General features: G+C 39.5%; 2 protein-coding genes, 1 long non-coding RNA gene and 1 pseudogene across 4 annotated transcripts in view; 1 reads left to right on the forward strand and 3 right to left on the reverse strand.

The window, feature by feature from the left end:
- LOC144650780 (uncharacterized) overlaps positions 1–26,850 on the reverse strand; it is a 207,753-nt gene that overhangs the window by 53,573 nt on the left and 127,330 nt on the right. The gene's annotated exons all lie outside the window — the stretch shown is intronic.
- On the reverse strand, positions 96–13,856 carry LOC144650720 (uncharacterized). The gene is made up of 3 exons (XM_078510458.1): positions 13,593–13,856; positions 1,738–5,594; positions 96–1,482 (listed from the first exon to the last, which is right to left on the reverse strand). The coding sequence occupies exons 1-3, from the start codon at positions 13,617–13,619 to the stop codon at positions 975–977; spliced, it is 4,392 nt and encodes a 1,463-aa protein (XP_078366584.1). The 5' UTR covers positions 13,620–13,856; the 3' UTR covers positions 96–974.
- Positions 14,024–24,460, forward strand: LOC144650763 (uncharacterized). Its single transcript, XM_078510511.1, has 6 exons — positions 14,024–14,356; positions 16,252–16,583; positions 17,457–17,570; positions 19,218–19,334; positions 21,016–21,100; positions 21,586–24,460. Exons 1-6 carry the CDS (start codon positions 14,250–14,252, stop codon positions 21,698–21,700), a joined length of 870 nt encoding a protein of 289 aa, XP_078366637.1. The 5' UTR covers positions 14,024–14,249; the 3' UTR covers positions 21,701–24,460.
- On the reverse strand, positions 24,441–26,334 carry LOC144650773 (ras-like GTP-binding protein RHO pseudogene; annotated as a pseudogene). The gene is made up of 2 exons (XR_013570192.1): positions 26,241–26,334; positions 24,441–25,325 (listed from the first exon to the last, which is right to left on the reverse strand). The product of XR_013570192.1 is annotated as a ras-like GTP-binding protein RHO pseudogene (transcript).

The following is a 26,850-nucleotide window of genomic DNA, read 5'->3' on the forward strand; positions in this document are numbered from 1 at the left end:
AGATTAGAACTGTTGTCAATAACTAGGTTAAGGGCCACTATGAACTAAAATAAAAAAAAGTTATTTTAATAAGTGTGAAGACGTAGTAAGCTTTATTGTAAAACCAGTTCACCCATGCATTCACTTGAAAAGATGTTCTTGCAACTTTTAAAGCAATCAGAGTAACACATTTGCCTCATGTCTTAATGAAAAAAATTCTTTTCGTAGGTAGCACCGCTAAGCTATGCGTGATGCGAGAACATCCTTTCTCGGTCCCAGGTCTTGTGTCTTCTTCCCTAGTCCATACTAGTCAAACATTACGTGTGACCAGTGAGTAAAATCCCCGATCGCAACCTTAAGAAATACGCTCTGCTAAAGATCAAGGCGAACTGACCTGTAGGCGAAACAACTTGTGGGCGAAACGACTGACATTCACAAATACACATAAAATCTACGCACATCACCTCGAGAAACGATTTTTCCATGCTCTCAATCTTTGCCCGATAGTGGTTTGATTCTATATCTACACTGCATTCAAAGAAAGTGAACCTTCAGCTTTCAAGCGTTAGCCTAAATTTTAAGCAGTTGTTCTTCACAACTTGTTCTTGGCGGAGTGCAACAGTTGTTCTTGACTCAGTGTAAAGGGTTAAATTGAGATGGACACCCCAAGGAAAGCGGAGCAGAGGTAAGCCTAACGAGACCTGGCGAAGAACAGTGCAGAAAGAGTTGTTGGAGCGTGGCCTCACAATCGAAACAGCTAGACAACAGGCAAAGGACCAAGCTGGACCAGCAAAAGTGGAGAACCCTGACAGACGCCCCAAGTGCAACCAGGTTGTTTGGGTCCTGAAGAAGAAGACTTATTCACACGGATTTAAAACTTAAGATACATGTAAATCACTGAGGAAGAAACATAGTAGTTTAAGGCCTATTATATATAAAATACAAGCTGTTTGTGCAGTAAAGGAGGGCCTATTCTATCAGCGTTGACATTAGTGTCATGTATTCAAGCTGCGTCTTTCCTTAATACACTGCTCCACTTTCTTGTGACCAAACACTTTTGCACATCCAGCCGGGGTTAACCCTTCCTTGTTGACTGCATACAAATCTGCTCCATTATCCAGCAACAGGCGAACCACCATCACGTGACCAGAGCATGCAGACACGTGCAGTGGTGTGTTTCCACTAGCATCAAGCGCATTGACATCACTGCCTGCATCAACTAACACTCGCACGATTTCTGTCTTGCCAAGTGCAGCCGCTGTGTGAAGAGCAACGCTACCTTCTGAATCTCTTGACTTCACATTTGCTCCGTGTTCAAGAAGCAGACGAACTATGGACACATCACTGAAAGCTGAAGCCAGATGAAGAGGAGTGCTTCCTTCATTGTCTCGAGCTTCAAGATCTGCTCCTCTTTCAACGAGTAGACGAGCAGTGGGTTTCTGATCAAAAACGACGCAGATGTGAAGTGGAGTGCAGCCTTTTGCATCTCTAGCCTCAATATTGCTGTAAATGAAACCAAATAATCACATAATTAAAAATACTTATCCCAAGTGAAAAATACAGAAATTCATTTACGAATAGAAAGCTAACGTACTCAGCTTTTACTTTTTCTTTTTTCGCAGAAGTCAAAGCAAGCAAGATTGCTCTAAATATCAAGTCGTCCTATTTTCTGTACATAGAATTACTTGACCGATTGGGAAGCTAATTTAAAAAATCTAAGAAGAACCTGGGAAAAAACACATATTGCTCTTTTTTAACCTTCCTTGTTTAATCATAACGCTGACAGCTTCCTTGCTCCCTAAACAGCAGCCCATGTGAAGAGGTGTACTGCCTTTATAATCCACAGCTTCTGGATCACTGCCATGCTTCAACAAATCTTCTGTTAGCAACCTGTCATTTACGGCAAGATGAAGAGGGGTGCAGCCCAATTCATCAACAGCATTAACTTGTGCCCCGTGCAGAATGAGTTTTTCCACCATACCACTTGCCATATGCAGGCATGTTCTTCCCTGTACATTGGTAGCAAGGACATCACTTCCGTTTTCAATGAGCAGGCTGGCGATCTCATATCTAGCTTCTGCAATAGCTATGTGAAGAGGGGTGTTTCCTTGCCTATCCTGACAATGAACATTTGCCCCTGCCTTCAACAGAAGCCTTACAACACCGTTTGAGAATGTATAGAACGCAGCTCGGTGAAGAGGAGTACAACCATCTACATTCGCCACATTAACATCACCAGCATTTTTTACTATCAGTTTCAGAAGACTGATACTATTCAGAAGTATAGCATAATGAAGTGCTGTGTTGCCATCGTTATCTGCTACTTGCAGGTTGCTTCCATGTTTCAGTAAAATCTTCGATCCTACCTTGTTGTTTGCAGCAAGACTTACTAGAAATGGCGTCTGTCCTCTGTTGTTAACAGCAGCCAAGTCTGCTCCTCCATCAACAAGTCGTTGTATTATCTCTGAACTTCCTCCTGCAGCTGCTCGGTGAAGAGGTGTTTCTCCATTCTTGTCTCTTGCCTCAAGCTCCAATCCGTGATTTAGGAGATTGTCCAACGTACGTGTAGTGATGTCTTGAAACATTGCCGCAAGGTGAAGAGTTGTTCGACCAGTCGCTGCATCGACAGCGTGCTGGTCACCCCCATTGTCAAGATAAACGTCCAGAACGCTACAATCCAGATCCCAGCCCCCAAAATAACTCTTGCATTCGAACATTTCTCCAAGAATTGTACGTCCACAAAAATCTTTTGCATTAACGTCACTTCCATGAAGAACAAGGAAGTCAATCAAATCTCTACATCCGCTTCTTACCGCCAGATGCAGAACAGTTCTTCCCTTGTTGTCAACAGTTGCCAAATCACTCTCATTTTGAAACAAAACTTCGGCAGAACCAAGTTGTCCTCCTGCAGCAGCAAAGTGCAGAGGAAGCCAGCCCATTTTGTCAGCTAAATGGACATCAGCACCATGTTGAATCAACAATTCAAGGCAACTTATGTGGCCCCCGTAAGCAGCTGCATGAAGTGGGGTGCGATTTTTCCTGTCCAAGGCACCCACGTTCACACCTTGCTGAAGAAGCCATTCGATGCAAGTTGTGTTAGCAGCCATTGCGGCAAAATGCAAAGGCGTCTCTTTGTTGACGTCTGGTAAATTCACATCAGCTCCATATCGTACAAGGAGCTCACAGCATTCCCTTGTGGCATGATGTGTAATAGCGTGATGAAGGGGAGATCTCTCATACTCATCAATCACGTTTACCATGCTTCCATGTTCCAGCAGTGCTTTGATGAGGGTGATTTTATCAGTCTCTGTGTCGCCATATTGCACTCTTTCTACAGCAAGCATTAGAGGAGTCTTGCCCAGTTTGTCCTTGCTATGAACACTGCTTCCCTGTTTTAGTAAGGATTGTACAATTGGCAAAACACCGCGATCTACTGCTTCAGCAAGGGCTGTGCGACCTATTGAGTTTATGGCTTCCAACTCAACGCCATGTTCCAACAACACTTGGGCTGCGTGGACACTATGTGAAGTTACAGCTATATGCAAGGGCGTCATATCTTTGATGTCACTTTTGTCATTGGCATCAGCACCGTACTGAAGTAGCATCTTGACAAGTTTGCCGTTGTTGTTCATGGTGGCATAATGAAGGGGTGAATACGAACTCTTAACGTTTGTTTCACAGCCGAGTTCCAGGAGAAGCTCAGCTACTTTGTCGAAATTCCTAGAACAAGCTATCTCAAGGGGCGTTTCGAATCTCCCATTCGTGATATTAATATCCGCACCATACGAAACCAGGAGCTTACTAATTTCCATGGCACGAGGGCAAGGTGCGAACCTAAGAATACAAGAGAGAGCTGTATCGCCTGACGTATTCTTCTCATTCACATCTACACCCTTTTCTAAAAGAAGCCGAATCGAATCAAAGTCTTGACGAGAAGCTGCTGATGTCAGCAAAGTTTCGCCATTTTCAAACTCCTTCTTATCACAAAGCATTGGAAGAACATCATGGGAACAATACCTAGTAGCAAGCTCTACAAGAACCGAATTCGAAGTATCAGCTCCTCGTTCTATCAGGAGTTTTGCTACTTTGCATTGACCCGCTTGTAAAGCGCTAAACAAGGGGGAGATGTGTTCCATTCTGTTGGGGAACCGTGTATGTTCATCTTCGTCTTCCTCGCTGTCTTCACAGTCGCTGTCTCCGTGATCACCACAACTTTCTTTTGCATTTTTTACTTTTGTGGCGTTACTTCCATTGATGTTAGCTCCTTGATCTAAGAGAAAAGCGACCGTATCACAATGTCCGGCCCTCGCCGCTTGTATCAGTGGTGTTTCGCCATATTCGTTGACTCTATCAATGGCCTTTGATAAACCTCTATCGAGAAACAGTTGCAGTACATCTGTTAGCCCTTTTTCAGCAGCTATTTCAAACAAATTGTCGCCGTCCCTGTTTACAAGCCTCAAATCGCATCCTCTTTCAATCAAAACCTTAGAGGCGGCAGCATGACCTTCACTAACGGCAAAGTACAAAGTTGAGCAACCAGAAACGTCTCGCGAGTTAACATCAGCGCCTTGATCCAAAAGATAACTGACTGTATCAGATTGCCCCTTGGCAGCAGCAGCATGTAACGGTGTTCCATGTCCGGAGTCCCTTGCATTAATGTCAGCTCCTTGCTCAACGAGATACTGGACTAATTTCAGAGAAGTGGCGAAGTGCAGAAGTGTTTCCTCGCTTGACGTCTTTGTTAACACATTTCCGTTTTTTTCAAGCAGAAATTTGACTACATCTGTTTGGTTTCCTGTAGCGGCATAATGTAAAGGTAGTCGACCCAATGCATCGCCCTTACTCAAATCTTCACCCTTGTCTAGTAACAAATGAACAATTTGCAAGTGGCCTTTTAGCGCAGCTAACATGAGAGGAGTCATACTGTTATATTGGACGTTCTTTCCATCGACACCGTGCTCCAGAAGAAGACGTACGGCCTCCGTGTGACCGTTTTCAACCGCCAGATGAATTGCTGATTCGCTGTTATTACATTTCGAAGCATCAGCTCCAAGCTCTATTAAGCGTAGTATATTTGTACTTTTTCCACCCATTGCTGCATGATGCAGTGCAGTGTATCCCTCATAATCTTCTATCTCTAATGACGCACCTCTTTCAGCAAGAAATTCTACAACACTTTCTTCATTAAACCTGGCTGCCAACATCAGAGGGGTCTCTCTATCCGCACACAGGTCAGGCGACAAAGTATCAACATGCTCACCACAGTCAAGTAACCTTCGAAGATGCTCTACATTTCCCATTTTTGCAGCTAAATGAAGAAGGGACTGGGATTGGAAATGTTTTGTAACTTTTTCAACAAGTCCGCTGATCTGCTTATGCTCTATGGAGACTTGCTGTCGCAAGACTGCGTAAATTGATTTGCCAGCGAAATTAGTTGCGTTCTGACCAATCTTCATACTAAAGGCTATGGCACTGTCAAGTTTGTCTGGACTATGGTTCAAGATTGCGCTGACAGTCTCTACGTCCCCGTCAATGCAGGCTGACTGTAGACAGCTCAGACCACTTTCGTTGTCTGGTGTGGTCAAAAAATTAAACGCCAAACTTTTTAAGGGCAGCTGAAAAATAAAAACATCTATGATGTGAATAAAGCACATCCTACCTTAACCATGTAAAAACAGTAACAAGAAGAAGAACAACAACAACAGGAATTAGTTTCTCGTTACGGTAGACTCATCGTCCTGTAATACAATCAACACTTTAGCAAATGTCTTGTAGGGGATTTTTGTTCATAGGCTGCCAATAGTATAAGGAAAATGGAATAACCAGGGCTACTTTAAAAAAAAAGGATAGCAATCATTTTACTCTCGGTCTGTATCAATCGGATTTCGTGAGCGTCTGCAAAAGGTTATCTGGCGGGATATAATACACTGCAGAGACATTGCAGCATTTTGTTTGTTTGTGAAATAAATCTTTAAGATTAAATCAAAAAGGGTGAAAGTATTGCCATTGGTGCCATTATTCTAGCACAGTCCTATGGAACAACTCTGATCCGGAGTTAATCGCCACACAAGCGAACCTTAAGCGTATAAACAGATTCAACAACCGATGAAGGAAAATAACCTTTGTTTGGCTTTTGTCAAGATCAATGTTGTTATAGAGATTTTAGTGGTATTCAGCCTTTCTCTTGTATAAAATTTGCATACCACGTAGTGTTTACGTAAAGATTAGGCACTAATCATTTCATATTTTCCCAAAAGTAAACATTTTTAGTCAATTTTAAAAAATAAGAACCCGTTTCCAAATTTTAGGCTAAATATAGGTTCTTATAAAAATGGTATCTAATTTGCAAATTTTGGGCGCTTATTAACTTTCCCTAATTTCAGGGTGGGAGCTTATTCGAGGTGGGAGCTTAATCGAATACCGGTAAATACGGTAACTTAAGTTTCTTGGAGGCAATGTATGATTAAGTGACTATATAGGAGTCTTGATACTTCCTTTATAGGTGATGCTAGTCCATCAAAGGTTGATAAATTTCTTTTTACAACATTCAACATTACATCATATATACTTCATGATATCCATATGATAATATGTGTGAGATTCACAACTAACTAAAGGAACGAGAGTTGGCAGGTGTACATTACACGTGGATCAGTTGCAGCCATCATGCACAGTTTTCAACAGACAACCACAGAGGATCGCTGACAATCACAGGAATTATCGAACTGTTTGATTACAAAGATTACAGAGTGATCCATTCCCACATGATTGCATACAATCATATACAGTCACAGTTGCTTGCACACTTTTTTTTTTAGCAGTGGATGCTTGATTATGAAATATTATGGGATGTGGTTAAATCACAGCAATTGCAGAGCCATTTTCAATCGATGACAATAGCTTAATATTTTGAGGCGGTGGGCAGAATCTGTACTTAAAGAGACTGTGTCACAGATTTTAGCTTAATTTAGGCATAGGAAATGACCAAATATAAAAATAACCTCTAAAACAGTGAATGAACATTTCAATAGCACAACAAATGCAAAAGGAGGTAGGGATGGCCAAAAGCAAAGAAGATTGAAATGGATTGCGATACGGGTTTTTGAAATATTGTTGGGCTGAACAGTTTTCAAAGTTAATCTTGTCAATCTTGTTTGCTTGTAACTTTATAAAATAATAACGACTGGTAGACACAGTCATTCCGGGTTGCAATGAAGCTATGGTTTTATCATTTAGATCCATAGAATTATTTTTTTTTGCTAACATAACATTTAAGTTTCATAGCAAATACCGCGACTCGTCTGGCTGTAGGGATGATCTGTCCCCCTCCTCTGTGGATCGGTTCACCAGCGATCACTGCATCCGGTATTTGGCAAAACTTGATAAAATAAACTTTACTCAGCCATGTTTGTTTATTTATCATACCAAAAATAAGCCAAAAAAAATCCCCTATTTAAATCAAGTCACCCCAAAAAATACTTGCCAAATTTTCCAACCCAAAAAAATCTCGGAATCGAAAATTTTAAACCCATACAGGGAGGCTCCGCCCAAAGGGGTTCCTTTTTGAGGCTTCAGGTATATAAAAGGGTAGGGATGTCACTACCCTGGGTACCAGAGGATTTTTCTCGCGCGCGGTGGATACTTCGGCAGACATGACCGACACCGGAAACCGCGCAAGAAATACCTCTGGCACCCAGGGTAGGATGTCACAAGTTGAGGTATATAGTCCAGGAGCAAATGTCGCTGAAAAAAGTTCCGTGGGAATTTCGTGAAGATTTTTGCCGACCAGTGTAAAAGTGTTGTGGAGGGTCGAAGGGACCCAATAAATGTTGTCGGCACTTTTGTAACCCGTGCAGACGGGAGCGTTGGAGCGTTGAAATGTGCCCTTTGTGGCTCAGCATGAAAACGAGGCTGAAGTTCTAAATTGCTTCGCGCGAGTTCTAAATTGGTTGAAATATTGCAATTTTTAGTATTTTAGGTCGACATTTTCCTAGTCCTTAAAATTATGAGATAAAATACTATAGCTTGCACTGATTATACTGGTCACATGACTTAACCCTATTCAGACCGGGGTGGGACGGGGGCTTTTGACGCCAGCGCTGACTTTGAACGCTTGTGGCCTTTTCAGGATTCAACCAAACGCTGCCAAACTTTGCGAGTTTATCTAAAATTTATCTGGAAATAATTTGGTATGATAGATTGTTGTGTCAGGAACTTGACATCACCATGGAAACAGCATTTTGACAGGCATGTTTTCCCAGATATGTAATTTTCGTGTTTCTATTAATGAAAATTAACTTTAATGCAATTATTTTTACCTTTTCACGATTGTTAAGCACATTGTTTTTGATGATGAGTACTTTCCAGTAATTTTGGGTGGTTTTCTGGCGTTTTGGATGAAAATCCAAGATGGCGGATCCAAGATGGCGGCTGTTTGACATTGTGATGTAATTATCACGTTATGTGACGTTTTCATGTCACGTGAAATACACCAAAAGATAAATGTTCGGACATACTATACATCCTATTAGTTTTATTGTGATTGCTTAAATATTATATTGTTTTAAAACTGTTAAAACCTCGACATGTTAAGTTAAATATTAACAATAACTGCAACAGAAACCTATTGGATGTGAGCTATAAGAGGTCAAAGATGCCCATTATTTTGCAAAATGTCTTAACCCTTTTCAGACCGGGGGCGGGGGGGGCTTTTGAGGCCCGCGCTGACTTTGAACTTTTATAACTTTTTTAAGATTTAAGAACACGCTGCCAAACTTTCTGAGTTTTCCTAAAATTTATCTGGCAACAATTTGGTAGGGTTGTATGATGTGTCAGGAACTTGACATCACCATGTCGTGTTTCTGGTATTAAAAATCAACTTAAATGGGATTATTTTTACATTTTTGCGGGTTTAAAGCACATTTTTATTTATTTTGAGTACTTTGCAGTGATTTTGGGTGGTTTGCAGGTATTTTGGAAAAATTATGAAATGCAACATGGCTGATCCAAGATGGCGGCTGTTTTGACATCATGATGTAATTGTCACGTGATGTGACGTCACCATCCCACGTGATGTATACCAACCCTTGTAAAAATTTTACCGCGATCGCGGCGCGATCGCGCCGCGAATGACGCGATCGCGCCGCGACTGACGCGATCGCGCCGCGATTTGTTGTCATCGCGACGCGATCGTGCGTGACGCGATTGTAAATGAACGCGAACGCGCCGCGATAGTTGCGATCGCGCCGCGAATGTCGCGATCGCGCCGCGATTGCCGCGATAGTCGCGATCGCGGCGTGATGAGTGCGATCGCGGCGCGATTGATTACCACTGCACCGCGATTTGGGGGGCTGGAATAAATCTCGGGAAGTGTTCCCGGCGAGAACTCACTTCTCGATCACCGGGAGAAAGTCAATATGCTTTGAAACTCACACAAATCATGCTGTGGTCGTAACGCAAATCATGACTTGTATTGATGAATTAAACTTTAAGTACTAATCAAAGTAGTTATAAAACTAGTTTGATTTAAAATGTCGAAAAACATTTCATTACGTGACGGTGAGCCGTGAGGACGTGATTCCCACGAGAAAAGTTTTATTTAGTTTTAGTCTAGACGAACTGGCGCGACAAAGCGGCGCGTGATAATGAGTAAAGATAAATTAAAAGATAAGAATTTTTATTTCTTAACAGTCCGTTTTTAAATCTTTTCAAACACTTTGTTTCTTTCTTTTCTTATCTTTGAGGAGCCTTAATACCTTTGAGCAATCCAATGACAAATTTCTGTCGGCCATTTTCTTCAAATGCAAATACAATCAGGAATTCGCTGCAATTGCGTTTTTTGCATTGAAAAATCCTCTATATGGCATTTAATTTAATTGTGGCTCCGAAGAGGCTGTCAGAATGAGCTTTTTTTAGAGCTTTATATTTACCTTCCCGTAGACCACGATCGTAGACCACACACATCGAAGTCCTTTCCCGCCTTTTGCCGCAAGGTGTCGTGAACTGAGCGTTTCGATTGGCTGAGTTAGGTCACGTAGTGCATAGTACACGCAATCGCTACGCCATCGCAAGCAGAAAAGAAATTTTATTTCGAGAAAGTTGGTATGTTTTCTCTTCACAATCAGGACTGGAAAAATGTGTTCTTTTTTAGCTGCTTCTGTTAATAACAAGAATTTAGAAGCGACCTAACTTGAGGGAAAAGCGTCTCTGTGAAAACTGCTAGAATTTGTTTTGTTAATTCGAGCGACTGCTTGTTTATAATTTCAACAGCTAGCGCTTCGTCGCTTCGTCATGAACTTTGTTGACTGAACTACAGCTAAACTGTGAATATAAAAAAAATGCAAAACTCGAACAGTGGAAAGAGGAAAACATTTTGACGGTAAGGACCATTCAATGCATAGTTGTACCTGTTGATGCTTGGGACTTAAATGTTGTATTATTTAAAAAAGCTTCGGGGAAAAGAAAGCGCATCTTCGACGGTTCGGCTACTTCGCAGATGCAAGAGATAGTTCGCTCGTTTGGTAGATCACATCATTGCATCTTCTTTCGCTTGACCACGAGTAAAAGGTTAGTTACCGTTATGTATGTGTTGTTCACATTTTACCGAAGAACTGTTCACTTATTATTTGCTTGTAAACTAAAGACTCAATCACGCTCTCCGGCTTTGCGAAATTTAATTGTGCTCGGCAGCGAAACTGGCCGTCTTTTTCTGTAAGCTTCTGTAAATAAATGATGTTGTTTCGATACAGTCTGTGTGTTTGTTTTGTCGGTATGCAAAACGCCAAGATAATTGTTTTTAAATTTATAGATTTAGGCGCGATCGCGGCGCGATTCCCGATCCATCGCGCCGCGATGCGAGAATCGCGGCGGCCAAAAACGCGGCGCGATCCAAGCCGATCGCGGCGCGAATCGCGGCGCGATCCAAGCTCAATCGCGGCGCGATCGCGCTAATCGCGGCGGCCAAAAACGCGGCGCGAATCGCGGCACGAATCGCGGCGCGAATCGCGGCGCGATCCAAGCTCAATCGCGGCGCGATCGCGCCAATCGCGGCGGCCAAAAACGCGCCGCGATTCGCGGCGCGATCGCGGTAAAATTTTTACAAGGGAATAGAAAGAGTTTTGGACATACAATACATCCTACAAGTTTCATGGAGATTGCTTGAATATTCTGGAAAATACATATCCCCCCGGTCTGAGAATGTCCAAAAAAAGCCCGGTCTGAATAGGGTTAATAGAATGAAGTGCGAGTCTTTCGGCTCTGAATGCGGACAGCGAGGAAAATCAATCATTAATTTTATTGAACTTTTGTTTCTTAGGTGTTTCATAACTAGACTGCTTTTATTTCTACGTAGTGAAAACCGTTGAAAGTAAATGGTAGAAAAAAAAAACGTTTATTACTTAAAGAAGCCTTGAGGTCTAAATAAAATTTCCATGGTAACAGGGAAGTGAACAAGAACCCGCTATAGGCTCGGTTACCACTCTCTATCATATCAACCGTTGCATGAAGGTTGCAGGAGGACTTATTGGGATCACTCTAAACCTAAGTGCTAGAGCAAAGTTTTCCTAAGGCAAAGCAAATGTCTGGGATGTCTTCACTAATGCAGCTTTTATTTCACAACGCGAATACAGAGTTATCGATCGGTTGTTGACCATAATGCGGAACTTTGCTAACCCGTTTAAAGAAAAGGTTAAAGAACTTTACAATTGTTTAACCGAATAGTCATGATCATACCTGAAGCAATGAAGAGTGATCTTTGCCATAAAAGTGAGAGAGAAAAGGCACTTTGTAAGGTATTTGCTAAAGACAGAATTCACCCGAACATAGTGAACCGCTGGTCCCAGAACAAATAAACGCAAAATTCTTTCTTGGAAAGACAGCAGAAAGGTACTTAAAGTATATTGCAATGGTAAAGTGGTCGAGTTTCAAGACTAATGATAGTATGTTGAGCCAGACCTAAGGTTGATGTCAAGGCAGCGATAGGGCAATGTAAGTTTTCTGTGGTACTGAGGTCTATGTTTGCACCCGACGGTATGATGCTCCATTGTTTCGCAAAGAGCCCGTTAATGAGAATTCTTTACAAGCACTGAGGTGAATCGCAGCAGAGAACGAACACGGCTACACAGAATAACGTAGATGGCATAATAAATGTGGACGCGGAGCCTTAACTGCAACTACGAGTCCCTGCTGTTGACGCTATGGCAGAACTGCAGTACCTTGATAGGTAAGACGGTATATAAGACTCTTCATAGTCACTGGCACTGGTCAGAACCTCCGTGTAATTGAACTCGGGTCGATTGCTAGCGCTCTTGGCAGTGCTAAAATTGCAGCACTATGTGCTCAGTAGAGCCTATATAACTGGAAGTTTTTTTTTCTAATAATCCTGCGTGCTGAAAAGCCTTCAGAGACACAGACAAGGACGTAATTAATGCTTTGGGATGTCTTGGAACGACGCTGAATACAGAATAGAAGACAGTGGCTCTGATAGAGCAGTATGTTTGCCAGACTTTTTAGCTCAGAACAAGCATCTCGAATAATAAAGGCCTCATGTGGTAGACGTTCAAAAAGAATCAGGCTCAATCAAACAGGCTACTACCTACGCAGAGTGCACTTTATGAAGCAATTCTCCATGCCCAATACCAGATCATTGCTTTAAACAACGACAGAGCATGCATTCTAAGGTTGCCACAGCCATATGGTTAAAAAGAGGAAAAGTAATGGACGACTGACAGCGATGCGTAGAAAGTTCACCCACAAAACTTGCTACAATCTGAGAGGGGGAATGGGAGGGTCTGCAGACATGTTGCATATATTGAAAAGATGGTTTTTACTAATGTCACTAGACCATGCAAAGCCTTTTAATTTCGTTAAATTGCCAACACCGAGATATTCATTGATTCCTACTGACATAACTAGGAAACTGTATGGCGAGGGGACGGGAGGCACTATGGTTCCAGGTCCGTTCAAGGTTCAATGAACCACAAGAAAATGCAGTCTCGATTTCATGGTCACATGATCGAGATTATCCATACCAGTTAAGATATTCTTTTGGACATCTCAGACTATCGAAACTGCTAATAGTTATCCTAAAATACCATTAAATATCACATTTTTGTGAATTTCATCATTCAGCCTCGTTTTCATGCTAAGCCAAACAGGCGATGTTTTTCAATTCCCCTCAGAAGGCCTTTGCACGGGTTACAAGATTGCCGACAACATTTATCGTGTTCCTTAGGTCCCACTTAACACTTCTAAGCTAGTCGGCAAAAATCTTCACGAAATTCCCACGGGAATACCATTGCCCCCAGACTAATATGAAAGGGTAGGAAACTCGGGCATTAAGATATTTAATAACCTTTAAAGCGCTTTTATTATAAAGCGCTAAATAAAAATGTCAAGAAAACGTCCTGTTTTAAGTATATGTCCAGGTTAAAAACACTGGACTGTATGTTACAGCACATTCGGCAAACTGGGACACGAAAATAGAGTCCAATAGAGCTTTTACAGCATTTCAAATTAACACGTGTGCCTTAGATCGCGACTGGATCGATACCGAAAGTTGCCTTTAAACTTCTCGATCTAGCCAGGACTAAAATGGTGAATCGTTCAAAACTTACCATTCGTCTTCCGATAGAGTTATTCATCGCCTTCTCTGATACAAGCCTCCCTTAAAATGAAAAGCTAAGACAACAGAAAATTCAGCTAAGTCAGCAGGTTTCGTGCCCACGGAAGGTGTCTTGTTTAAACAGCTCCTCGGCTCCTCGGCTCCTCGCTTCTGTGAGCATCACAAAGGTTCACAATTCACACATTCAGGTATTGTCTCGTCGCGCGTAATCAAAGAAACAAAGTCAATGCTCTGTAATCAGGTCTAATCGGACACATTTTGCTTTACCATTTGTTTACATTCAGTACTTTTTTCCGATTTTCAGAAAGTGTCTCCATACATGAAGTACCTACCCAGTTTCCTGACCGCTGGTCAAAGGGGTGCGGACTCCAAGTACAATAGACTTGGTTTATACTTCATGATAGCATTTTATATAGTGTCCCCTCAAACAAAGAACTTCCCGTTTGCAAGGGCGTTCGTGCTTGCGTATATATTTGCTAGCGTATTTTACGAATGACTTCATTCAAAATTCATTCAGATGAAGTGCTCAGCATGTAATGGTGATACTTGTAAACAGAAACGTTTTGAGCAACAACAACGTCGAACGAAAACCAATGTAGACAGACAGCCATTAACTCAAAGGAAGGGAGCATAGCCATAATTTAAAATCATGTACCAAAACACTGGATTCTGGTTTGTAGTGTTTCTTTGCCTTTTTCAGTCTGGATGGAATGTGGAATATTATGAGTCAGTTCAATGGACACCACAAAACCCCAAGTAAGTTCGTTTAAATTACATGTAAAGGTAAGATTGCTGAATGTCATACTCCGAAATAAGCTAACTTTTAATTCATTTGGGCTCATATCATTATGTTGCGTCGTTTTCATGCAACATAAAATCACAACCGAATAATAAAAACGAAATACAAAGACGATGTTTTACCTAATGAGAAACCGTAAGGCTTATAAACAACAGGGCTTCCTCTCTAGTCTTTATCTTATAAATCTAAATAAATAATTAATGACATTTACAATAAAATGAGAATTAATAATAAAGAAATATTTTTTTACACAACATGTAATAGATGTAAGCTTGTTTCCCACTAGTCTTAAGTTCTGGCTGTCTGGATAACCATAGGCACGGGAGCCGGGCAGCCAGTTACACTCATTAAAAAACCGAACAAGAACTTTTGTGGGTACAAAAAATACCGAACTAACTTTAGAGTAGAGTGTATGAACTGAACTCAAGGCAAAGATAGATTAAGAATGAAACACCAATGATCTTAAGCAATTATTGGATGAGGTTGAGCATGATATTGTGAATTATCAAAACCGAGGTCTGTGTACAGACACGAGGTTTTGGTAATTCACGATATCATGCGAAAACCGAATTCAATAATATTGCTTAGTTTATTATACGTTTTCAAACAATTTGCCATCACTTTTTCTAGCACCGGTGTAAAACTTTGTCAGAACATTGGCTAAAGCGGTTTTATATTGTGGTTCCTCCAGGTTCTTCTCCCTCAAAAAAATCATTCAGAATATTTACACTTGTTTTTGTTGTTCTCTTGGTGTTTTTAGAATCTTTATTCTAAATCAAAACTTTCAATTCCTCTTCGGAAACGGAGGCGAATCGCTCAGCCATATTTTCAAAAGTTTGACAGCACTACACGGACAAGGGCCTTGGAAACTAGGCGGACTTTGAACTCGACATGATAACCCAATATCTGCTGCAGATATTGGGTTATCATGTCGAGTTCACATGCTACTGTATATTGACTGAATGCTCTCCACCAATCACATGTTTCAAAGTAATTCTAATGTATAATAATAAAAAATACGAGATTGTTATCATGTGACCCATCCTGTCAATCTACAGAAATGAACTACCAGACTGAGTATTTTGAGCACTGGCGTCCCAAGCTCACGATTAGAGAAAGCAAAGAATTAGTTCTCTATTCATTCATTTTTAGCGTCACGGTACATTTGTGTGAGTTGGAATGTGACCTTTCAGCTGGTGTGGTATTAGGTTAGACTGGGAACCATTGAGAATTTGAGCGCTTTATAAGACATTGGATGGGGAATGAAATATCGCTTATTTAGAATGCTAAATTACTTCAAAATAACTACATTTCTTACATTACGTAGATGAATAAATTAGACCCACCGCTTGTGTGTCCGTTATACTTTTTGACCTTTTTGGGCCTTTTGCACTACCACTATTATTCCCATCATAAGAGAGAGTCAAGGCTGCACACTTGGGTTCCGTGCCAGCTGATAGGTCAACTTCAGACTAACACATGTACATAGGTCATCTTCGCTCACACAATGTACTGTGACGCTAAAAATGAATCAATAGACAATTAGCCTTTTTAGCTGTCTGATCAGCCTTGCATTTAGTTTATCGAATTAATAGGCCATTTCCGAGTTACCCTTTGCTTCTGTTTCAAAAAGTGTACGGTGAAACCATTCATATGAAAATAAATTTCACGTACAGGTCCATTTTCATGCAAATCAAGCTCATTTTCATTTGAATGGTTTCGCACGTAGACTCGTTTTGAAACAGAGTCAATGGGTAACTTGGATATGGCCTATTCTTTGCTTTCCCTAAACGTGAGCTTGGGACACCTGTGTTTTGAGTATCCCAAATAACACAATTATTCTTTTGTCAAGCTTTCGATTCTCCAATGAGACGATCCAAGATGGCAAAGCCTATTACAGGCTCTCTGTACAACCAAACGCTAAAATGAGCATCATATGTCCACACTCTTCGACTTATTTGCATGAGTCACAAGCTATTCCCAATGAACAACGCTATGAAACTGTGTGGTATGTGGATAAACAGAGTTTCCTGGAATGTAAAGTTGGAGATCGCGTAGGACATATCAACAATATTTGGTTGCCCTGTGACACACCAGACAAGCTGACATTTGATACCCTGGTTTTTCAGAGATTCAGTCTTGATAACTTAGTATTTCCACCTGGCTCGGAACATTATTTCATTGGTAAGTGACTTCTGTTTCCAGATGGGTCATCACAAAATGAGAGGCAGTGAGGCATGCAATCTATTCCAGTTAGCCTAAATAGCACTTTGGTTAGCCTAAAATGGCACTCTGGTTAGCCCACACTTAGATTAATAGGTAGCTTGCGGTTAGCCCAGCTTTTTATATGGAGTAGAGATTTCTGCCTCCCATATGCCTCACTGCCTTGCTGTGCATGCCTTGCTGCCTCACACATTTTGTAATACTCTTTTAGATCAATATCTTACAATCAAACCAGCTCTTCTTCCCAACACCCTGCTGTTAGGGGTGGTATTGTTCCTTGTTTTTTTTTTTTTTTTTTTTTCCCCAATGTTGCAGTGCAATGTTCCAGTATTGAATGGCAGTTTGCTCAGCAACTTGCACATTCAATTCAGGGGCAGATCCAAACAATTTAGAAAGAAGGAGCTGAAGAGATTGTGGGGAGAGTGAGAGTTTTTTCAGCATAAACTGGTTCAATTAATATATAATTTATATAAATTATTATTGTACCTAAATTTGTTGTTAAAATAAAACTGCTGGAGCGATCTGTGGCCATAGCTTAAAATAAAAAATGGTTTAAACAGATCTAAAAATATAAAAGGATACTCTAAATTTTCGACGCCTTCGCAGTCTCTCAGAGAATGATGGATGCAAGGTTCGCAGAATTCTAATAAGTTGCATTGACGTTATTGTTCGTTGCCCCCTGGGGAGCAACTAGCGATGCGTAAACCCTTTTTTGTCGAGGAAAGGTATTACATTTATTAAAGAGCAATTAAGATTTAATAAAATCTATTGTTGTATAAGTCTTTTGAGCATAAGGTCTGCCCAGTTAACACGGCATTTTGTTCTCCTATCCAGCAACAAGTGATGGCACACAAGCTTCCTTGAACAGTACATCAGGTGGTCACTGTGATGACGTAGCTAATGGCGTTTCAATGAAGATGATCATTTATGTCTGTACCAATGAAACAGGTATGCATACCATTAGCAAGAAGGTTTTTAGTCAGTATTTTTTGTACTTAGTAACATTAATAGAACAAACAAGACTAATTTATGTGTGAAAAAAACTTCTAGGTCTTGGGAAAAAAACCGAAATATTTCTTAGTGAAGAAATTATTCAACATGACACGAGCGTGGGACAAAAAAAAATAGTCCCCGACGGGAATCGAACCCACGCTCGTGTATGTTGAATAATTTCTTCACTATTTATCACCAAGCTTGAAATTTACCATCTTTATTATTTACTATGAATTATTTCTTGTCACAAGGGCTGAAAATGTTTAGTGACGAAGCTTTCGACTGTCTCAAACAGTCTTCATCAGCGATTAAAGTGAACTCACGTTGTCACGTGAATGCAAATTGTTTAATCAAGTGACAACAGGTAGTCAAAAATGACAGGAAGATCATAGCCACCGCCTCTGTTCAGCGTTGGGCGTTGATGTTTAATATGAATGGCTTCTTTGTTTTTTTCTTTTGACATCTTTGGCCCTTTTATGTAGAGTCTTGACTCGCGATATCCTTTCCAGTCGATCTCGTGATTGGCCTGAGACTGGTGTTCCTGGATTGTAGATGTTGTTTGTTTATGATTTATAGGTCTTAACTTTTAAAATGTAAATTGGTTTAAATTTTTAGCTTCTGCTGATGGGAATGGAAAAGAAAAAGTGGTTTGCGTGGGTGTAGTACAAAAGAATCTTTGAAGTTTAGTTTGTGGTTTTAAACAGTGCCTGGAGTCTGGTTACTTCCAGAATCACTGAAATTTCTCAAATTAAAGCAAGCAACACTTTTATGCACACTTGTTCAATAAGAGGTGTATACAAAGTACACCTAGTCTTACTCCTTTCTGGTTCGATAGTGGTACATGTATAACAATGTCCAGTAATTGAAGAAGACAGTTTCCTGTGTAGAAAGAAGAGTGCCTTTATTTAAACAGGGTTGCTCTTTCAGTAATTATAAATTACAAAATTACTGCTATCAATAGAGGCCCTATAAGAATGAAAACTACATTATTACATTACAAAGGATAATATTTAAAACGACATTAAAACTAATTGAAAAAAATCTTAATTAAAAATTACAAGTTCATTTAATTTAAAAATTTACAAGTTTTCATTTACAAAATTTACAACTACAGTAATGTATTGTATGCTTGCTTCCACTCCACACAAATTTGGAGACATCAAAGTTTCAGGCTTATTAATTCCATACCAGTCCTTTCTGTCTGGTGTCTTCAGTTGATTGATCTATATTAAAAAATAACACCTGAGAAAAAAGCCAAAATTATAGTAGTTGCTTTACAGATTTGTGTAGTGCATATTTTCAGACTGAGGTAGATTTTAGTTTTAATCTCTCAGACATCAATGTACATGTAGTTGAAAATGGATTTTGTACATGACATACTTTGCCAAGCTGTTGAAAATCACACTTGATTTTTGACAGCTTGACAGCTTTTTTGTCAATGATGCAATTAAGTGTTGGATCAAAAACGTTTCTACAATAATTTTGTCACAGCTGTTAAATTTGGCCTCAGAGCACTCCTGAAAAAAACATTCCTGGCTCTGCTGGCCCAACCAGTTTGAAACGCTGCATTACAAATTATCAAATGAACTTTTTTCTTTTTAGATCGTGAATGTAATGAGATAACGGCAGAGTCTTCTACTGTTACAACTGCCTCAATAACAGAAAGCACAGCAAAACTAGGCCCAGTAACACAAGCTGCAAGAAAGTCAGATTCATGGGGTTAGTGATGGTAACTTGTCAATAATTTGATAAGCTCGGCATAATTAGAGCTTGAATTCTGCCAATTCATAGGGGTATCCATAGCAACTAATATAGTGGCATTTAACATCTACCAGATATCACCATGCTAATATGATCAATGTAAAACATAATCAATACTGCTACCAAATAGAGTCAGAGTGGTAGAAATGACCTGCAAAAATCAACAATCAGGTAAACAGACAGTTGAACAGGGTGACCTCATTTGATGTGAAGTGAAGTGAAGTAAAGACTTTATTTAATGAGGGTGACCCGTGACAGTAACTTAAGTTACTGATAAACTTGGGGCCCTCAGCTTAAAATAATTAGAATGCTAAAAATATATTATTTACAATAAAATGCTAAAATTACGATATATTTTTTACAATAAAATACTTAATTAAGTTACTATTTAAAATGGTTACAAATAATAAAACTGAGTGAGGTGAGTGTCCTGGAGTCCAAGTTGAGCAGTTTGGGTTTGAGTCCCTAGTCCACGTTGTGTTGTGTTGGGTACTCTCTCACCATGCCTCTCTCCTCCTAGATGTATATAAATAGGTGATACTAGTTACAAATTTAATACTGGGGGAAGAGGGTAGCCCCAAAATGGACTAGCATCCCATACGGGGGGGGGGGGGGAGCTAAAATACTCTAAGTTGCTTATACTGCTATGGAAATCAGAATAAGTTCTGGTAGTACTGTCAGTATGGGACACTATAGATGTACTTTGACCCAATGCAGGCTTGTTTTTTACTTACTGGTTAAAAGACAGGTTAAGGAGGCTCGAAAGTGTTTCCTTCTTCCAGTAATGTGTCTGTTATGATAAAAGATTGAAAACAAGTGCAACAAATCACACAGATAACTTTTAAATAACTATACAAGGGAATTATAGGAAAGCATTTTAAGAGTGAACTTGATGCCATAGAAGTTACCATGGCAACAATACAGCTCTCTGAAAACAGCCCCTAAAACAGAGTTTTTGCAAATTAGTACTCTCAAAAACTAATTTGGTGACCTTTTATTTATTTTTTTCCTATTTTATCTGTATTGTGGAAATCGAGTTATTTTCGAAAAGCTGTTTTCAGATAAAAAAAAATTTAATTTTCTTTTAACTTTTGTAATAGAAAGAAAATACCAACTACAACCCTAGTCAGAAGTAGTTGGAACGCTTACGCTAGGAAGATAAAATATGCGTAAACTTGACGCTTAAACTTTCTCAATGGTGCATACAAACATTTTAAGAGCCCCCCTCCCCCTTTCAATGTTGAACCCATTGTGGCTTAGGATTGTCTGTGCAATATGTTCGGGAGCTCAACATTGAGAAGGGGAGGGGGGAGAGAAGGAATTCATTTGGTAACACTTCTGACAATGGTTATAGTTCTTGTATGCAAAAAATTGGGATAGGTCACCGAGCAAACTTTCCAGTTCACGCAATTTCATGGAGTAATGTTACCTCCGGTTACTTTTCCATAGAAAAATCAGCTGACGTGTGGACTCATGGATGACAACTGCAAGTCGCGCCCGCATGCAGTTGAAAACCCTTTCGAGCCTCCTTAAAAGACAGGTTAACAGCCAAAATACTGATATGGACCTTAGATTCTAAACAGTCCATGTGTTTACTAGTTTTAGTTGTTACTTATCTGTTTGTTTGTTTGATTATTAGATGTTTGGCATCTTTTAACAATCATCTTTGGAGTGGGGTTTGCTGTTTCCCTTGTGATTATCAGTGTGTGCCTTTTCTTTGTTTGGTAAGCTGTTCTTGAATTATTATTATTATTATTATTATTGTTATTGTTGTTATTATTATTATTATTCCTTATAATTCTAACCATTTTACACCCAGACTCACAACTTGAGTAATAAATGGCGCTCTAAATTTTATGTCTATGCATGAAACTCTACAGAGTTTCAGATACAAAGAGTCGAGAGTCACAGAGACCATTCCAATGACAGCTCTTGTAATTGTTCAGTACATATACTTTTCTGTGTCCTGTAGCAAAACTTTGGGAACATTTCCTTACATACATGTACATAATAACATTCTATAAAGTACTAGTTTTGAAATTTAAATACAACAAATTGCCCAGGCATTTAAAGGAGCTATGCCACGGGCAACGCAACTTGAAATCAAACGCTCTTTGAGCAACCTCATGGTAATGACGGTAACACAATGATAATGAGAAAAAGAATATTATGCAAATTACATTGATCACCTTGCTGAATCTTTTTACAGCCACAGAAGAAAGAAAAAGAAGTTATCATGTGACAAAGATAGACTTCACCCAGGAACAGATGAAAATGGTGTTGAGAACATACAAGTAAACCCAATGATTTCTCGCAGAGTCTAGATCATATCAACAGACTCAGTGGAAATGCAAAAATCCCACAGGTGGTTTTTTTCCTGGGGGCCCGGGGTTTTGTCTAAGGACCGCACCTGAGTCAAAGTCATAATCAGTAACCTGAGTATCAGGCCTTCCTAAGGAGAGGGGGTAGGGAAGAAAAGAGGAGAAAAGACCTTTCCTACCCCCCCCCCCTTCCTCCCCTTGGGAAAGCCTGATACTCAGGTTACATAATCAGAAACACAGAGTGTTGAAGATCAAATCAACGGAGTTTCAAGCATAGGTTCTGATTTAGGTTATGACTACGTAGCTTATGATCCAGAGTCAGAGTTGCAAGCAGAAAAGAAAAACTTTTGTTGAATAGTTCGTTTCTATACTTCTGTTTGGAACTCCAACAATTTAGTTTTCACTGGATCACAAGTCATGGAATAGGAAGACAATGGAATTTATAAACAAGAATATAATCATCGTGATTTTTCTAACTCTGATTCTGTCAAGCTTATGGCCCTCTGCTTAAGACTTCAATTTTGGATTTTCAATATGTCGTAAGTACTCTAAAGACTCCGATTATGACTCTGACTCCAACTCCGTCACTAGCCCAAAAGCAGCCTTAAAAGTACCAGAATCTTGCTGTAAAATTTAATTATGTTTGGAGCTTGAAATTGAAAAGAAAATAATTTAATAGTTATTTCATCTCCATATAGTTCCTTTAAAATAAGTATTAACAATTTAAAAAATATTTATTATTAACCAGGTAGTACCACTGAGATTGAGTTTTTTTAGCTTGATTTACAATCCAATTGAAATTGAATGTTTAGGTTATCTAACGGTGGTACATAATGTAACCAAACTGTTGGACCTTTCACGAAATGTTTGTTTATTTTTTCTGATTGGTTCTAATTGATGTGATTAATTAAAATGAAAGAGTACTTTTGATGTGACAGTGAAAATTTTATCACATTCTGTACCAATATGTTAACAATCAGACAAAAACTCTGACAAGTGCCAATTATGGTAGTATGGTGATGCTGATAGATGTGTTTTGCACCAATTAAACAATGTTTTCTCTCACTTTTAAGTCTTTTGAGAAATTTGTAACACCGTTTTTGCTGTTGTTTACATTGTTTTTCAATTATATTTCAAATTGATGTGTATCTGCTACAAAAAGATAACACTATTAATAACAAATTGTTGCTTTTTGTAGAATATATAACTGTATATAATAACCTGGAATATAAGCCGTTAAGGCAGACAAACCTTGTTGGTCAGTTAAATCACAGGCTAATAAACTTTTGTCTTATTTTGACATTACAAGACAGTGATTTTCGAAAAAAAAATTAATAAATGAATGAAGCATTAAGTGATTTATACATTTCTTTTGATGGCTTAAAACAATCATGCTTATTAAACAAACAAATTGTTTTTATAAGCTATCAAAATTAATTGCTCACAAGAACTTTAAAATGCTCAAGGCCATGTTAACAGCAGATGGTAAGCCTGTGGAACAATTGTTGATATATTTGTAAGGAGTATGAATTAAGTAAAGTTTCTTCTCAGAATCGACTATTCAGATTATATTATATGCAATATATGTGTAAATAGAAGAGTAAAGTCATTTTTTTAAAGTTTAGTATTTTGAACAGTTGTTTAGTAACTGAAAACCCAGTGGCCTGTGGATATAGTTGTCTTTCACTGTTCATGGCACTGTTATAACTTTGCAGTGGGGGATGAGTGATAAAAGACAGTTGCATGCACATGCCGCTGACATAGCCTGCAAACAGGCTCGTGTTTAGGAATACACTTCTCAAACTCAAACTCATTAATAATTCATCAAGTTAAAACAAAGAAAAACATAACCGTGAAGGAGGTATGGATACCCGGTCTTAATTAGCATAGATTTTTACGATGTTATTTCTCCGTGTACTTCGTAGTTTTTGTTTCGATTGAGAAGACATATCAAATACTCCAGACACTGTTTCATCGGCTATCCAAACACCTCGAATTTCGCCAAAAATACTCCGCTGCGCGTCGTATTTTCAACTCCCTTCTCGGTGTTTTGATATCCCGATGAAACACTGTCGTTCGTGTTTGATATCAAATTATTACATGAGAATTCGAGTGGCGACGCAGAGTGAATGAGTCGGCGAGGTACGAGAAAAGGGAGTCTGGGGCAGACACACGAAGAAAGTGACGACGGCTCGCGACTTGTTCTCACCGCTCGTTCATGTATTCCTAAACATTAGCCTGCTCGCAGGCTAGCCGCTGACACAGCTTTTACAGTACCCGTAAAATTCCGGTTAAAAGCCCCCCGGGATATAAGCCCCCCTGTGCCGGATGACAGTACTGAACAGGGCTAAATGTTGCTTTATTATGCGTTTTTAACCTGAAAACGTATTTCGATCAACACTCCCGTGGCCCGTTTCGGAACGTTTTTTTTATTCCGCTTATTAGCCCTCCCTGATATAAGCCCCTCCACTTATAAGCCCACCCAAAATCCCTTGCGAAGTTGTATAAGCCCAGGGCTTATAACCGGAATTTTACGGTATTTTATCCTTTGCTGTGTGCTTCTTACAAGCTTTGTTAAAGAAAGTAAATTATAAGCAAAATGTTATTAAAATAACAAGAAAGCTAGAAGTTATCTTATAGATAATTTGTTTTAAAAACAGCTGATTTTCAGTGTTGATGGGCTACAAGTGCTCTTTAGGCTCATGAGCCTTAAAAAATATTGAAACATGTTTGCAATGCTACAATAAAAATATGCTTGATTTACTTTGTGCTAAGTTCATGACTGGCTTATAATAACTAATAATAATTATTGCGCACAGAATCGAATGGTTCTAAATTTATTTTTATACCTTACAACTTAATTTTTTTAAGTAGAACTGAGTTTGAGACGAATGACAAATTTTACACCAATTTTCTGAACTGATATCTAAAAATCTTGTCTTTTAAGTTTCAAGAGTCATTTTTTTTTTCCATTCCTTCATGTCCGAAAACTTACAGCCTTGTCTTTTAGTTAAAGTATACTACACTTCCCATGTCTTTGCTCTGGCGGCTCAATTGTAAGTCCAGCCCTCATGGCCGTTACAAATACATCTCTGACTCCATCTAATGTTTTAGCAGAGCATTCCATGTAAGCGTAACCATTGATCCTTTCACACATAGCACGTCCCTCCTCGCTTGTCACGGGCGCTTTTCCTAACTTTGATAACTTTTCCTTTGTTTCTTGGTCATCTCTCAGATCTTTCTTGTTACCAACCAAAATGATTGGCACATTTGGGCAGTAATGGCTCACTTCAGGAAACCATATTTTAGGGATGTTTTCTAAACTGTCAGGACTATCAATGGAGAAACACATCAGGATAACACTAGTTAGACCGACGAAAGGGAGAGGTCGCAATCTCTCATATTTGGGCTCTATATATATTTCTGCTAATATATCAGAAAACCCTAAAAGCACCGTCTTGCCATCAACTTCATGGTTTGCCGCATAACATTCAAATACTCTAGGCACGTATTCTTCAGGGAACTTGTTTCTAACGAACGAAGTTAAAATGCAAGTTTTTCCACAGTCACTGTCTCCTACAATAACCAGCTTTATCGGGATGGCTGACTTAATCGTTGAATCCTTCATCTGCAAAGCGGAAAAGAACATTTAATCAAAGAATAGGTAGCTTTTGAAGCGAATTCATAGTTGCTTTGGACGTCAGATCTCAATACCCAATCCTTTTGAGTTCCGACGGGAGACAAACAAGTGATTGTTCGAGATAGGAGAAATGTTTGCAGTCAATCAACATGCACGTTTCTGACTACGATGAAGAAAAAAAACGGAACCAGACAGAATTTTATACCCGGGCATCCATTCCGCGTAAAATCCTCTGGTACCCAGGGTACATGCCGACGCGGAAGAGTTTCCTCTCCTTATTTCCCGGATTTCCGAAAATGTTCCGACATTTATCGAAAATAGCCTAACATGCTCCGACGACTTCCAAAACAAGTTCCAAAGGATGTTTAAAACGTGGTCTAAAAAGCTCCTAAAGATTTTAAAACATTACTGAGCAACACAACAGCCAAATATCAAATGGAACGGCAAATGACCGACTTTTTGAATAGTTGAACAAGTTCTGTTAAATAGAATCACCGGAAAGTCAATAATAACGGTCAATAAATGAGTAGGGTCTAAGAAGCGTGATCCGCTGAGACTCACGCAAAATACGTGAGAGTTGGCAGGTATACCCTATACCATTCAGACCCTCTATATCCATGTGCGGAAAGATCCTGTCGTTGATTTAAAGTGAGATGCTAATATACATGTACTCCGTTTTAACCAGATCGGAGAGGCAGAAAGAGCATGATTGTACGAGAACGGAAAACATAATATATTTTCTCCTCTTAATGGCAGTCGTTCAATTTTGACGAGTGCAAGACCGCGCACAATGGAAGCAGTTGAAGTCGCATTAATATAGGGTGATATTTGCTTCAGAGTAGCGGTTTGTCAACTGTCAATAAATTGAAAAGCTAAATTATGCTGAATAAATCTTCTGCTTACCTTTAAAAAACTAGAACTGAACAACCCTTTCGTCCATAGAGGCTATCAATTGAGTGAACGTTAACCGGCCAAGAGTCGACGATCTTCAACCGAGAAGTCAAACTTGCAAATGAGGGAGGATTGTTCGCCACCTTCAATTTATTCTGTCAGAGCGGTAAAGCTATTATTGGCTACTGATTAAAACACTCATCACAAGACATCAGGGAAAGTCCCTCCGTCTTCTGATTGGTTAGAATAATTAATGTAGCACTTGAATGCTCGGGCTTGAATAAATACAACCAGTGAAATAGTTTCAAAATTATATTATCGACACAGGAAGTGAAGGAACTTTACGAATTGAGGCCCTTTCCACACTGACCCGGGTAAATTTGAAAACGCATCTTTTTTTTCCCCGGTTAGGCCAACCGTCCACGCTGAAACGGCGTTTTCGGTCACGGAGCTTTTCAAGAACGCTCACCAATGAAGCGTATCGTTTTCAAATTTACCCGGGTTAATGTGGACGGAAAGCATTTTACGCGGCGTTTTCAAATTTCTCCGTTTTCAAATTTACCCGGGTCAGTGGGGACGGGGCCTCAGTTTTCGAGCGCTTGTCTTTACGTATTAACTTCAC

The sequence above is a fragment of the Oculina patagonica genome, chromosome 4 (genome assembly GCF_052425735.1).
Source record: "Oculina patagonica isolate OP01 chromosome 4, crgOcupat, whole genome shotgun sequence".
NCBI classification, from domain to species: Eukaryota; Metazoa; Cnidaria; class Anthozoa; order Scleractinia; family Oculinidae; genus Oculina; species Oculina patagonica.

Excerpts from the sequence above, each read along its gene's own strand:
- LOC144650720 (XM_078510458.1), bottom strand. The coding sequence starts at position 13,619 with ATGAATAACTCTATCGGAAGACGAATG. Across the intron at positions 5,595-13,592 it reads ACTCTATCGGAAGACGAATG|CTGCCCTTAAAAAGTTTGGC; the intron begins GTAAGTTTTGAA and ends TTTATTTTTCAG. Across the intron at positions 1,483-1,737 it reads GTTATGATTAAACAAGGAAG|CAATATTGAGGCTAGAGATG; the intron begins GTTAAAAAAGAG and ends TTTCATTTACAG.
- LOC144650763 (XM_078510511.1), top strand. The coding sequence starts at position 14,250 with ATGTACCAAAACACTGGATTCTGGTTTGTAGTGTTTCTTTGCCTTTTT. Across the intron at positions 16,584-17,456 it reads CTCGGAACATTATTTCATTG|CAACAAGTGATGGCACACAA; the intron begins GTAAGTGACTTC and ends TCTCCTATCCAG. Across the intron at positions 17,571-19,217 it reads TGTCTGTACCAATGAAACAG|ATCGTGAATGTAATGAGATA; the intron begins GTATGCATACCA and ends TTTTCTTTTTAG.